The 12,376-nt window shown below is 40.2% G+C and overlaps 1 protein-coding gene across 2 annotated transcripts; it reads right to left on the reverse strand.

Moving 5' to 3' along the window:
• Positions 1 to 610: 610 nt before the first annotated feature.
• LOC144651725 (putative histone-lysine N-methyltransferase PRDM6) lies at positions 611 to 11,940 on the reverse strand. Of its 2 annotated transcripts, none has more exons than XM_078511694.1 (6): positions 11,695 to 11,940; positions 11,104 to 11,290; positions 8,385 to 8,650; positions 7,526 to 7,802; positions 2,182 to 2,343; positions 611 to 1,741 (listed from the first exon to the last, which is right to left on the reverse strand). In XM_078511694.1, exons 1-6 carry the CDS (start codon positions 11,743 to 11,745, stop codon positions 1,158 to 1,160), a joined length of 1,527 nt encoding a protein of 508 aa, XP_078367820.1. In that variant the 5' UTR covers positions 11,746 to 11,940; the 3' UTR covers positions 611 to 1,157. The 2 variants fall into 2 exon arrangements, with proteins under 2 accessions (XP_078367820.1, XP_078367829.1); XM_078511703.1 differs by having other exon boundaries at positions 7,538 to 7,802; positions 11,695 to 11,938.
• Between the last annotated feature and the right edge of the window lie 436 nt (positions 11,941 to 12,376).

Here is a 12,376-nt window from a genome sequence, read left to right on the forward strand (position 1 = left end):
CTCGTAACCCCTTGAAGACCTGCCCATTAACTTCATGGGTTCGATAACAATGGATCGGAAATATACCGCAGGCAAAAAAACAAATGAAAAAAATACCTTAAGCTTTTAATCTCTTTCTTATAGAGCCACGAAGACAACATTGTACATATTTGCATGATATGTAGACGATTTAAATGCTGTGGAAGATAACAATATGAACTCCTCATTGTTCCTGGTTATCTGAAGCGCTGCGTTTTGTGACTATAATACCAAGTTGTATCATTTCTTACACACAGTGATTTGAGTTGTAAGGCGCAACAATATTGAACTATATGCCGCCTAAAGTAATTTTATTCCAATTAGAATGAACTACTCAAAAGAACACATTGCTTTAAAGGACGTTATAACTAGACTCATGTAAGAAACAAAGACCTCTTTCATGAAAACACAAAAGGAAGCCGTCAAAATAGAGAAGTCAAGCGTGTTAGAAAGATTATCTTTCGATCAAAATTGGCGGGAAAGCCAAACATAATCAGCGGGATATTGGCACCTTGGAAAACGAAATATCTAAAGTTGAGGTCGTTTTTTTAATTAAGTTTAGACACTTCATTGTACACGATGAATATTTGGTTGGAAAATATCTTGCCTTTATCAACAATATATACAGGTCATTTAGTGACTATTTATAGTAGCAAGAGACGAATTTCTTATTTACACTTGCTCGTTTGTGCTGTTTTTATTTTTTTGCGTAGCTATTCACCTAACCCCATTCTGGTTAACAATTTAATCACATCGATTGGATTTTTTCTTACAAATTTTTCATTCAATCTTTGCTTTTTGCTCTTTAAAATAGTAATTAAAAATAGCCTTCAAACAGTAAAATATACACATTGTCCAAAACTTACTATTAAGGATCAGTTGCAGCGCCGACGGCACTCTCTCATTACGGACATATCTAAAAAGACCTTTTTTATATTCATAACCGTTTTGTGATGAAGCTACAAAAAGACTGGTGCACTTCAATTTGTAATCTCTCTCCACCTTCCCTAATCTTAACCATTCTATTTGGTTTATTGTATCCTCTCTGGCGTGTTTCTACCCAAATAAACTGTAATTTTGAGGATTCCCTTCGGTTTGAAGGCATTTTTTGTACATTAATATATTATAACGTCGCTTCTTTAAGTTGATAATGCTTGTGTCGTTACAGAATCCGCTCTACTTGTGTCACTCAAGTATTCGCACGATTCCCGTGCATGCTTCGAGAGGTGCATGGCTTGTGAAAATGTCATCCCACACTTCTCGCAGCTAAAGGGTTTCTCTCCCATATGGGTCCGCACGTGGTTGTTCAGCGTTGTCGCGCCAACAAACGTGCGCGAGCAAAACCCGCACTTGAAAGGCCGCTCAGTAGTGTGGGAAACTACATGCGCGCGCAGGTCTGAGGAGTTGGTGAAAGTATTACTGCACTGTCCACACTGGAAAGGCTTGTTGGGCTGGCATGGACACACGTGCATTTGTAAAGCCACTCGCTGAGTAAATGTCTTGTGACATTGCTGGCATCGCCACGACGTTAGCTCACTTACTGGACTGGTGGGACTTGGCACTTTGTTGTTGCCAAGGTTACTGACGTCACTATCTACATCACCGGTCGCAGGTGACCTTTGGTTACGAAGAACATTGTCGGAAGATGCTCGTCTTTGGTGCAAAGAGTAGGTTGGGACAAGTGGTGGGAGTTTCTTTGTATCTGTTGCTGACTGTCTTGTTTCTGAAAAAGAACGGTTTAACAGCACTAAACAAACAATGTAGCAAGGCTGATACTACGTGAACAAGTGGACTCTGCGAGACACAAACACAACTTGAACCGATTAAGCAGGGTTGCAACCGTGGACAGCTGTTTCGTCCTTTTTGGGACTCGGTGTCCAAAGATTTAAGCTCATGGCCACAACCATGCTTAAAGAAATCACAGCATATCGGATCTGAGAAGAACTACAGTCCAAAAATACGTAAAAGTAAAACTTACTACAGCAAGGGACCGCAAAAGATAATGCTGCTAACGAATGATCTACAAGACCAAAAATAATGCCTACGTCCAAATCCTGCAACCTTCACTGATTAGTTTCGCGTTAGCACAGTACTTCCCTGTTTAATGTCTTTACTGTATTTCGTTTTTTTTTATAAAAAATATTTTTTTATATATTCATCTACCTTGATAACCTTGAAGAGGACTTCTACTCGAAGTGAGCTGGGAGCTAGTAACCGTTCTCGTATAGCGTGATGTATCCTGAGGTTTAATTTGTGATGGCACTGGATTTGAAGCTCGACTAGACTGTTGGAATGCCGTGCCATCTTGTTTTCTGTCAAGTGTAGCTGTGAATGTGATTTATTGACAGTTGAAAAGTTAATTACTGTCTTATTAATTATTATTATCAAAGGACAGATAGACTGACTGACATATTGGTAACAGGGAGACTAACTGACTGACTGACTGTCTGATTGCTTACCTAGCTGATTGACCGTGTGACTGTCTGCCTGCCTGCCTGACTGACTGCCTGACTGTCTGCCTAACTGACTGTCTGTCTGACTAACCGACTGTCTGTCTGACTAACTGACTGACCGTCTGATTGACAAACAGTATAACTGACTGACTGTCTGACTGACTGACTGACTGAATGACCGTCTGGCTGACCGACCGACAGACAGACAGACAGACAGACAGACAGACAGACTGTCTGCCTGCCTGCCTGAATAAATGAATGAATGACTGGCCTACTGACTGACTGACTGACTGACTGACTGACTCTCTGATTGAATAACTGACTGAATAAACAGATTGACTGACTAACGGACTGATTGCTTGACTTATCGACTGACTGACTGACTGACTGACTAACTGATTACTTGACTAATTGACTGACTGACTAGCAAACGGTCTGACTGACCGACTGACTGACTGACTAATAAAGTTTCTGACTGACTGACTAACAAACGGTCTGACTGACTGGCTGAGTGATTACTTGACTAATCGACTGACTGACTGACTGACTGTCTGATTGACTAACTGATTACTTGACTAATTGACTGACTGACTGACTAACAAACGGTCTGACTGACTGGCTGACTGACTGACTAGCTGACTGATTACTTGACTAATCGACTGACTGTCTGATTTGTCATAATTTGCCACTTACAACATGGCGGCCGGAGGTCCCACGCGCGCTCCGTCTTCATCATCGCAATTCTCGCTCAGAGCGTTTTGCAAGGTCGTTCTATTGTTTCTTCTGAGTAGTTGTTCAACCTTGGGTAGCAGCTGCGGGAAGGAATTGTATTCTACAGCTTATCTACCTGGTAACAACGTACAGGCTTGTCACAGCGCCCGGAACGCCATCATACTTCAAGCGTTCTCGAAAGCGAAGATTCCATACTATCCTAATTCTTCGGCGACTTACTCTATGAGGAGAATTAAGCTTTCTGGTGACGTGGAACTGAATCCTGGCATGACTAATTGTAACGGCAATGATACAAGGACAAAAACATAGCGAAAACAACGAAGTATTAACATCGCACATCTTAATGTTCGCTTGCTAAAGAACAAAGAGCACTTCATCCTAGCGAAGGACTTGGCGAAGAAACACAAATTAGATATCTTCACCATTTCAGAGTCCTGGTTAAATGACTCGGTGTCCGATTTAGAAGTTGAATTCCCTGGTTTCTCCCTGTTCAGATTGGACCGAAACTATAAGACCGGAGGAGGCGTCTGTGTATTTGTAAACAACAGCTTAAAATGCTTAAGACTTGCCGATTTATCATACATATCGAGCACTGGACTACACCAGCTATGGTTGAAGGTACAAGTCAAGAACTTCAAGTCATTTATTGTCTGTACAGCTTATCGTACCGATGATGTACCCGTCACCTGCTTTGAGACCGACTTCAGCTTCACGCTTACATCAGCCATGTCATTCAATGTTCCAATTTTTATATTGGGCGACCTCAATTGCAATTTGCTCCGACACAACGAGCCTGAACCGAAGGCATTGCTGGACTTTTGCAATTGCTTTAACCTGACACAAGTAATCAACCAACCAACGAGAATAACTGAGCTCTCCACGAGTTTATTGGATGTGATACTAACTAACAACAAAGATCTCATCACGGAAACGAAAGTCGTCCCTCACTCAATAAGTGACCATGATCTCATCATCGCGACACTAAACCTGAAGAAACCTCGTCCCAAGCCTACTTACACTACTACGAGGAGCTTCAAGAATTACAACAAGGAAGCGTTTTTTAAAGATATTTCAAATGCCCCCTGGTCAGTTATCGACATTTTTGATGATGCTGAAGACAGGTTGAACGCGTTTAATGATCTGTTCAACCAAGTCCTCGACCAACACGCGCCTGTTAAAACTGTTAAAGTGAGAACTCGCCCCTGTCCATTTATTAATGATAACATTCGCGCGTTAATGAAAACCAGAGATCACTGGCATAAACTAGCAAGGCGAACAAACGATCCCGCCATTTGGTCGGGCTATAGGAATTTTAGACGCGAAGTAAAATGGGAATTACGACTTGCCCAAAAGACCTTTGTAGAAGATCAGATCAGGCAAAATGCAAATGACACTAACACTATGTGGAAGACCATCCGATCATGCATACCAAAGAAATCAGCAAGCGCAAAAAGCTTTTGTAAAGATGACAAGACTATAGCAAACGAATTCAATCAATTTTTCACCTCAGTTGGGAAAACAACCCTCGAGAAAATCGAATCACTCGCCGATGAATGCGGATACACTCCTTCACATGCATCCTTTGTTCCGATACAATACCCTCTCTCGGAACAATTCACGTTTCGCGATGTCGAGTACTGTGAAGTTGAAAGAGTTGTGAAGTCGCTAGCTAACAACAAAGCACCTGGCACTGACAAAATACCATCCCGTGTCATAAAGGAATCTGCTCCTGTTATCATTCCATCGATAACCTCTATTATAAACAGTTCATTCAATTGTGGTGTTTTCCCTAGTGTCTGGAAAACGGCTGAGGTATGTCCAATTCCAAAAGACGGCGATCGCGAAGTAGCGAGTAATAATAGACCGATTTCACTTTTGCCTATTCTATCTAAGGTGTGTGAAAAAATTGCACTTGATCAGCTCACACCATATTTGACTGAAAAACAAAGACTTGCATCTAATCAAAGCGGAAACAAGAAGTGGCATTCAACCGAAACATCATTAATATCCTCTACAGACGCAATTTTACGAGCGATTGACCAAACTAAAGTTACTGCAGTAGTGTACCTAGACATGAGCAAGGCCTTCGACAGTATCAAGCATGAAATTCTAATAAAGAAACTCAAGAACATTGGCCTCTCCTCATCTGCGTTAACATGGTTTTCTAGCTATCTGTCCCAAAGATCTCAGGTAGTTCGCATAAACTCAACGCTATCAGACGCTTTACCCGTTACTTGTGGCGTCCCTCAAGGCAGCGTACTCGGGGCTCTGCTGTTTAGTATCTATGTAAATGACCTTCCAGCAACCAGCGAAAGTTGTTCAACCGAATGCTACGTGGATGACACCAAACTTCTTTTGTCTTTCAAAGTTGGTGATGCTGACGAAGCAAAGGACACTATCCAAAAAGATTTACATCTAATCCGTAACTGGTGTTTTGATAATTGTCCTCTGCTTAACCCTGAAAAGACAAAGCTCATGATCTTTGGCAGCCGCCCGATGATCCGTAGACTATTTGATTTCAAGCTTTCGCTGCTCGGAAAGGAACTCTTGCCGTCAGAGTCCATCAAAGATCTTGGTGTAACATTCGACCCCACTCTGTCATTTGAAAACCACATTTTAGCGACAGTTTCATCCTGTATGAGTAAATTAGCTCAGATTAATCGGGCAAAGCACGCATTTAACTCCGACCTATTAGTGACTATCATCAACGCGCTCGTTTTCAGTAAGTTGTACTATTGTTCTACTGTATGGTCCAGCACCACTGCCTGTAATGTGCAAAAACTTCAACTCGTTCACAATTTCGCTGCTCGGATAATTAGTGGTACATTCAAATTTGAGCATATAACTCCATCACTCAAGAATTTGAGGTGGCTTCCCGTAAAAAAGCAGCTTTACCTCCGAGACGCTGTTTTCGCATTTAAGTGCATGACGGGCTGTGCCCCGACCTATCTGACTTCACAATTTGTCAAAAGGCAACAAATATCAAGCAGAACCACAAGAAATTCACAACAACTGAATATTCCCCTGTGCAAAACCACTGCTGGCCAGAAGTCATTTTATTACAGAATAGTAAAGCTATGGAACTCTTTAGACAAAGACTTAAAACTATGCAAGAGTCATACAATTTTTAAGAAAGCTCTGAAGACAAAGCTTCTCAGCGAGTTTTTAAATTAATTTTTTTTTCTTATTTCTTTCATTTTTCTTTCTATTTCTTTTTATTTTGTTTTTATAATATATAACTAGTGTACACATTTTAAATTTTACATTTTATTCAACTTCATGTATTGTTCACTGAAAAACCTCTTTAGGAGTGTTCAATAAAATTTTATCTTATCTTATCTTATCTTATCTTACCAATTAACTGACTGACTGACTGACTAACAAACGGTCCGACTGACTGACTGACTGACTGTCTGATTGACTAACTGATTACTTGACTAATTAACTGACTGACTGACTGACTGACTAACAAACGGTCCGACTGACTGACTGACTGACTGACTGACTGACTGATTACTGACTGACTGTCTGATTGACTAACTTATTACTTGACTAATTGACTGACTGACTGACTAACAAACGGTCGATCTGCCCTGATTGACTGACTAATAAACTTACTGACTGACTGACTGACTGACTGAATGACTGACTGACTAACTGATTACTTGACTAATTGACTGACTGACTAACTAACAAACGGTCTGACTGACTGACTGACTGACTTATAAATTTACTGACTGTCTGACTGACTGACTAACTGATTACTTGACTAATTGACTGACTAACTGACCAACAAACGGTCTGACCTGACTGACTGACTAATAAATTTACTGACTGACTGACTGACTGACTAACTGATTACTTGACTAATTGACTGACTGACTGACTAACAAACGGTCTGACTGACTGACTGACTGACTGACTGACTAATAAACTTACTGACTGACTGACTAACAAACAGTCTGACTGACTGGCTGACTAACAAACGGTCTGACTGACTGACTGACTGATAAATTTACTGACTGACTGACTGACTAACTGATTACTTGACTAATTGACTGACTGACTGACCGACTGACTGACTGACTGACTAATAAACTTACTGACTGACTGACTAACAAACAGTCTGTTTGACTGATTATGCCAGAGAATTAAAAGGAAAATGTGGATCAATTTAGGTTTCTGGGAAACTGCTCACCTACCCCTCCCCAAACCTAACATTAACCCTTACTTATCGCTTTGGGCAAAATGTTAGGTTTGGGGAGGGGTAGGTGAGCAGTTTCCCAGAAACCTAAATTGATCCGAAAATGTTTTTATTGTACCATCAGACTGACCTGCTGTAGGTGTGCTAGGTATGGCGTCGACCTGTACCCCGAGAGGAATGCCCATGTACATTGGGTACTGTTCATCGTACCATACAAGTAGCTCTGTGCCGGTAGGAATGTCTTTGAATGCTCGGTAGTAAATATTCCCCTTGTACTGAAATGCGAAGAGGTTCTGTTCACCCTTGTGCCTTGCGCAGCGGATAAAACGCATCCAACTAGAACAGTTCTCATCGCTTCCGTCAATATAATGAGACAAGGAAGTACCCTCATAGATCTGTGGAATAGAATTAACTTCGGTCAGAAATCTTCAGTGCTTAAGGCACAGTAACCTTACGGTTAGCGCGGGTTGAGGGGTCCGGGTTCGAGCCCTGGCCGGGATCACTGTGTTGTGTTGTTGGGCAAGACACTTTACTCTCATAGTACCTCTCTCTACCCAGGTGTATAAATGGGTACCAGCAAATTAATGCTGGGGGTAACCCTGCGATGGACTAGATGGATACAGTGCTTGGCTAGCCAATCTATGGAAATATAAATGTGATATTTGATGACAAAAATGATTTGATGATGAGTGACCAAGCTACCAATCGACTTTGTATGAGAAAATTTTAGACGATATAATGCTCAAAACAAAAAAAGATAAAATGAAAGAGCTCTTGGAAGCTGAAAACCGAAAATTAAGTCTAAGTGATGATGCGGTGAGAGTAGTTCTGAAAACGACTAAGTTTTTGGTGGAGATAAAGAATACAAATCTACTTTCTTCGTCTTTTAGCTCAGGAAACGACTCACCACAGTAAAAAAGGATCCATTCGTGTTGCAAAGCATTTAGAAAGAGCGCGTTTTAAGACGTTTATCTCACCTCCCACATGTGTGACGTGTCCATTTGTTGTGTGACGTCACAGGGACGAATTCTTTTGCCCTCAAAAGGACCAATCCAGGTACCAGTAGGAATGAGTTGATTAGTGTACACGCCGTACCCCTCCCCTGCTGAGTTAGAGACATCTAGCCTGCATTCAGGTGGGAGTGACTTGAAAGCGTAGCTGAGCCGTCCGTCAGTCAGCGGTTTTGTGGGTTGCCTGTGCATGGGACATGCGCCATGTGGCATTGTTTGACAAAGTTCACAAGCTGAAGGAAATAAGTGTTAGTTAAACTGTTTGCGAAATTCGGCAAAACTGAGCTCCTGGCTTTGATAATAGCATATAAATAATCTACTTTTGAAAATTGACGGGAATGGAAGGCAAACTAACGAGAAGAAGAAGGTAACGTTTCTTGAGAACAAAACAAAAATAAACAGGAATGGCACAGAGTAATTGTTCTCGTGACAAAAAGAGCAAAATAAAGAATGGAGGAAAACAGGAAACAACCCCTGCGAACCATTCGATAATAACAACCTTTTCATATCCACACACTTCTGTCGGGATATCCACAGGTAACTTACAAACTGCGATAGTTTGTAACTTTTAATAAATGTTGTGAAACTGAGAAAGTTATTAATTTTTTTTAAATATTTTCATGTAAACACGAAGGATTCAGCATTTTGAGTCAAACTAATATAAATTAAGGTATGGAAATTAGGGCGTCATTTTATTAAGGACCATGAAATAAACGCGAATTTTAGACATTTGCGTTAATTTCTTGAAGAGTTAATTAATTTCTTGCAATAATTATTCTATTTGATAAAAACAAATCTCCGTAGGCGACCGCCCACTTGGCGAGCCAATGTACATGCAATGTAGGGAGGTGGTGTTTAAAACTTCTAGCAATTTGGCTGCATGGCAGAAAATTTGGGAGCTTTCACATGTAGTCCGCTCTTAAGACTTGATGGGATGGTTACTTAGATTTTTGACGTTAATTGGAATGCTTAATTTCTACAACTTAACCTTTAATTTTGATCACTGTGTGACGTTTATTTCGCCTTGAGCAATGTTTTTTAACCGTGCCGTATTTAAACATTCCGCCAATGCGCTCGTGCGATGAAGTTTGTGATTTACTTTAAATAGTGTAGTCTGTTTAAATATTTGCTTGGATGACATGTAAAAATCAACCACTTTCACAGAAAAATTGTCATGAAATGATTTATTAGAACTGCCATTGGGTAAAATTAGAACGAGGTTTAAGATTTTTAATGGCACGAAAGTGGCTCGTGGACCGAGAAAGATCTGCACCGAATCACTGAGCCATGAATTTCACTCCGGATTTAACTGTTTTGAATTTTTCGCATAAAATGTATATTGAAGGATGTGAACCCGAACAACTGAGCAAGCTGCAAGAAACTCAGTAGAATTTTCTTAGTGAGAGATATAAAGGACAAAGGAGGTTAAAGCATAATCGCAATAAATAGCACTAAAACATTGTATTCAGTTTATTTATAGTAGTAGTCATTCGAATAATAAGTCAATAAGTCTTTTATCCAAGACTGAAAAGATTAGAACATTCTTATACATCATAATAAACAGTAGCACGTGAAAGTTCTGCTCAATAGCTTTTTCTGAATGATCTCACACTAGGGTTTTAGCTATAGGCTTGAAAGGTGGAATCACCTTGTACAGAATGACATACGGTACTATGACATACGGTATTATGAAAGTACTGCTTAATAGCTTTCATGTGAATGGTCCCACTCTAGGTTTTTTACAGATATAAAAGTTAGAACCACCATGTACTGCATAGTAAACAATACCACATGAAGCGACTGCGAATTAGTTTTTATTGAATATATAAGGTACCACTCAATTTTTACATAACTCAGTATCAAACACTCGCTCGTCGGATGGAATAAAAATCGTGCCACATTCTCGCTTTTTTGTGGTTTGGTTTGATTTGTTTATCGCTGCCGCATTATTCTAGGTTATTACCATCAAATTTGTTTTGCAGTCAGTGCAAGGTAGTTTTATTTAAGCAAGTGGAGCTGATTATTAAAGTATCAGTGGCTATATTAACATCGACACCGCCCAGAGTGGCCGCCTCTCAAAATCGATCGCACGTGAAAGCTGTTTAAACTCCTACGATCAACCCACATCAACTTACAAAATGAATGGTCGCCTACTACGAGGTCAGTCGATGGTACAATGTAATGTGTATGGAAATTTTGACCATTTCCGGTGCCTACCGCCCCCGAACTGTCCCCTGCGATTTGGCACAAATTTAGATTCTAACCAAAAACAAGCCGCTTAAAGCTTAAGCTCATTTGATGTACTATTACTAAATCCAATCTTAATGTATGTAATGTCTCGAAATGTCTGTCGCTTCTCGATGTGTCTGAGTGCCAGTGACTTGTTGAACCTGTTCTCAACGTGTTCTTTTTTGCGCGTTCGCGCGTGTAGTGCTAGTTCAACTTTCGCCCACGTTTTCCGGTGTACGATAAACCTTTTATTAAAAACTACTGAATGACAGTAATTTTTTAAAGTGAATAACCATCAATCAATCTCGGCTTGGTATGAAATAGAAGGAACACTGTTTGTGAACGCGTTTGTTTTGCGACACGCGTGTATACACGCAAAATTTCCACGCAGTCGCGCGTGACTGGATTTGGTTTTTGGTGAACATGGCACGAAACAGTTTTAAAATACACAGCTAACCTGTATTAATTCTCTCGGCTGTTCCGTACTGCGCTATAGCCTGAGTACCGCGACCTTCATCCTTGCTGACCTGCCGTGCTGTGTTCTTCCCGTAAAGTACTGTGAACACGTCATTGGGACTGAAATATCTTGCGTTATCATGCGAAGGCCCGGGCTCTAAGCTGGACGGCATAGCAAGCTGATTTAACTAAAGAAACAAGTTATGTTATTAACACAAAATAATTATACCACGGTACAAGTTAACTCTCGCTTTTAACTATAAACTACCTCAGTCATTTCATGCAAATCAGTTGGCGCTGACTTGGAGTAAAGTAAAACCGCCGGGAACATGCTTGATTTCAATAAATCCATAGTCAACCAACTTTGCACTTGTTTGATATTGGCGACTTGTTAAGGTCAAACAATTATCCATGTATCTTAAAATCTTGGAACAGAAATTGGAGATTTGTAAATTTAAGATGATGTAGCCGTGTTTTCCACCCTTTTTGCCGGAATAATTGTTTCCCTCCGCTGGAGTTCTAATGAAGCCCGTTCAATGCGGAAAATTCTTATCTATTCTCTCTGATTTCTATTCTCTTACAAAGTACTTACCAAGTTTAACTCAAGCCTTCGTTTAGCCTCTTCGCTAAACAAGGAAGACATTTCGACAGAAGCAGAAGGTCTCTCTTGCCAGTTTCAGCCAACTTCAGTCTTATCACTGTAGGGTTAATTTTGTCCGGTGAACATACAAACAAATTGAATACGACTGAAGGGCGTTGATTTAAAGTTCTAAAATGTTCTTTTCAGACTAAGCTGTCATTTATCCACGCTTGGTTTGAAAATAAGCTGTTTGGAGTGACGTGATTGGTTCGTTTTAGCCTTTACTCCTGTGGCCTTTTTTTCATTGTCATTACAAAGTTAGTTGAATGTGAAATTTAAATCTTCTAAGAGTGATGAAGTAAAAAAAATCCCGCACTAAACTACAATGACATGTCCTGATTTGTTTAGTTAGCCTGTGTACGGTAGAGTAGGCGTTATAAAGTTGTGGTGGAGTATATTTCGTGTGCATGTTTGTGATCTCTTTTCATTGCCGTGTCCTTTAACCCAAAAGTTTTGCATATATAACGCTGGTTGGTTGGTTTATTGTTAAAGAATTTCTAAAGCCATTCAAGCATAGAAAGTGTTTTTCCACTAAATAAAGTGCACGGTGATCCATAGCTTTCGCTGCATCAAATATGGTTCAATAATTTAGTGTGTATGATATGAAGTTCTTGGATGTTAGGAATCGGTTGAT

Source organism: Oculina patagonica, chromosome 1, assembly GCF_052425735.1.
Source record: "Oculina patagonica isolate OP01 chromosome 1, crgOcupat, whole genome shotgun sequence".
Lineage (NCBI taxonomy): Eukaryota > Metazoa > Cnidaria > Anthozoa > Scleractinia > Oculinidae > Oculina > Oculina patagonica.

Bases quoted from the DNA above. Each gene is read 5' to 3' on its own strand.
- LOC144651725 (XM_078511694.1), bottom strand. From the start codon at position 11,745: ATGTCTTCCTTGTTTAGCGAAGAGGCTAAACGAAGGCTTGAGTTAAAC. The intron at 7,803-8,384 runs GTGAGATAAACG...TCTATTCCACAG, and splicing joins ACACGTCACACATGTGGGAG to ATCTATGAGGGTACTTCCTT. The intron at 1,742-2,181 runs GTAGATGAATAT...GTTCTTTTTCAG, and splicing joins TCCTCTTCAAGGTTATCAAG to AAACAAGACAGTCAGCAACA.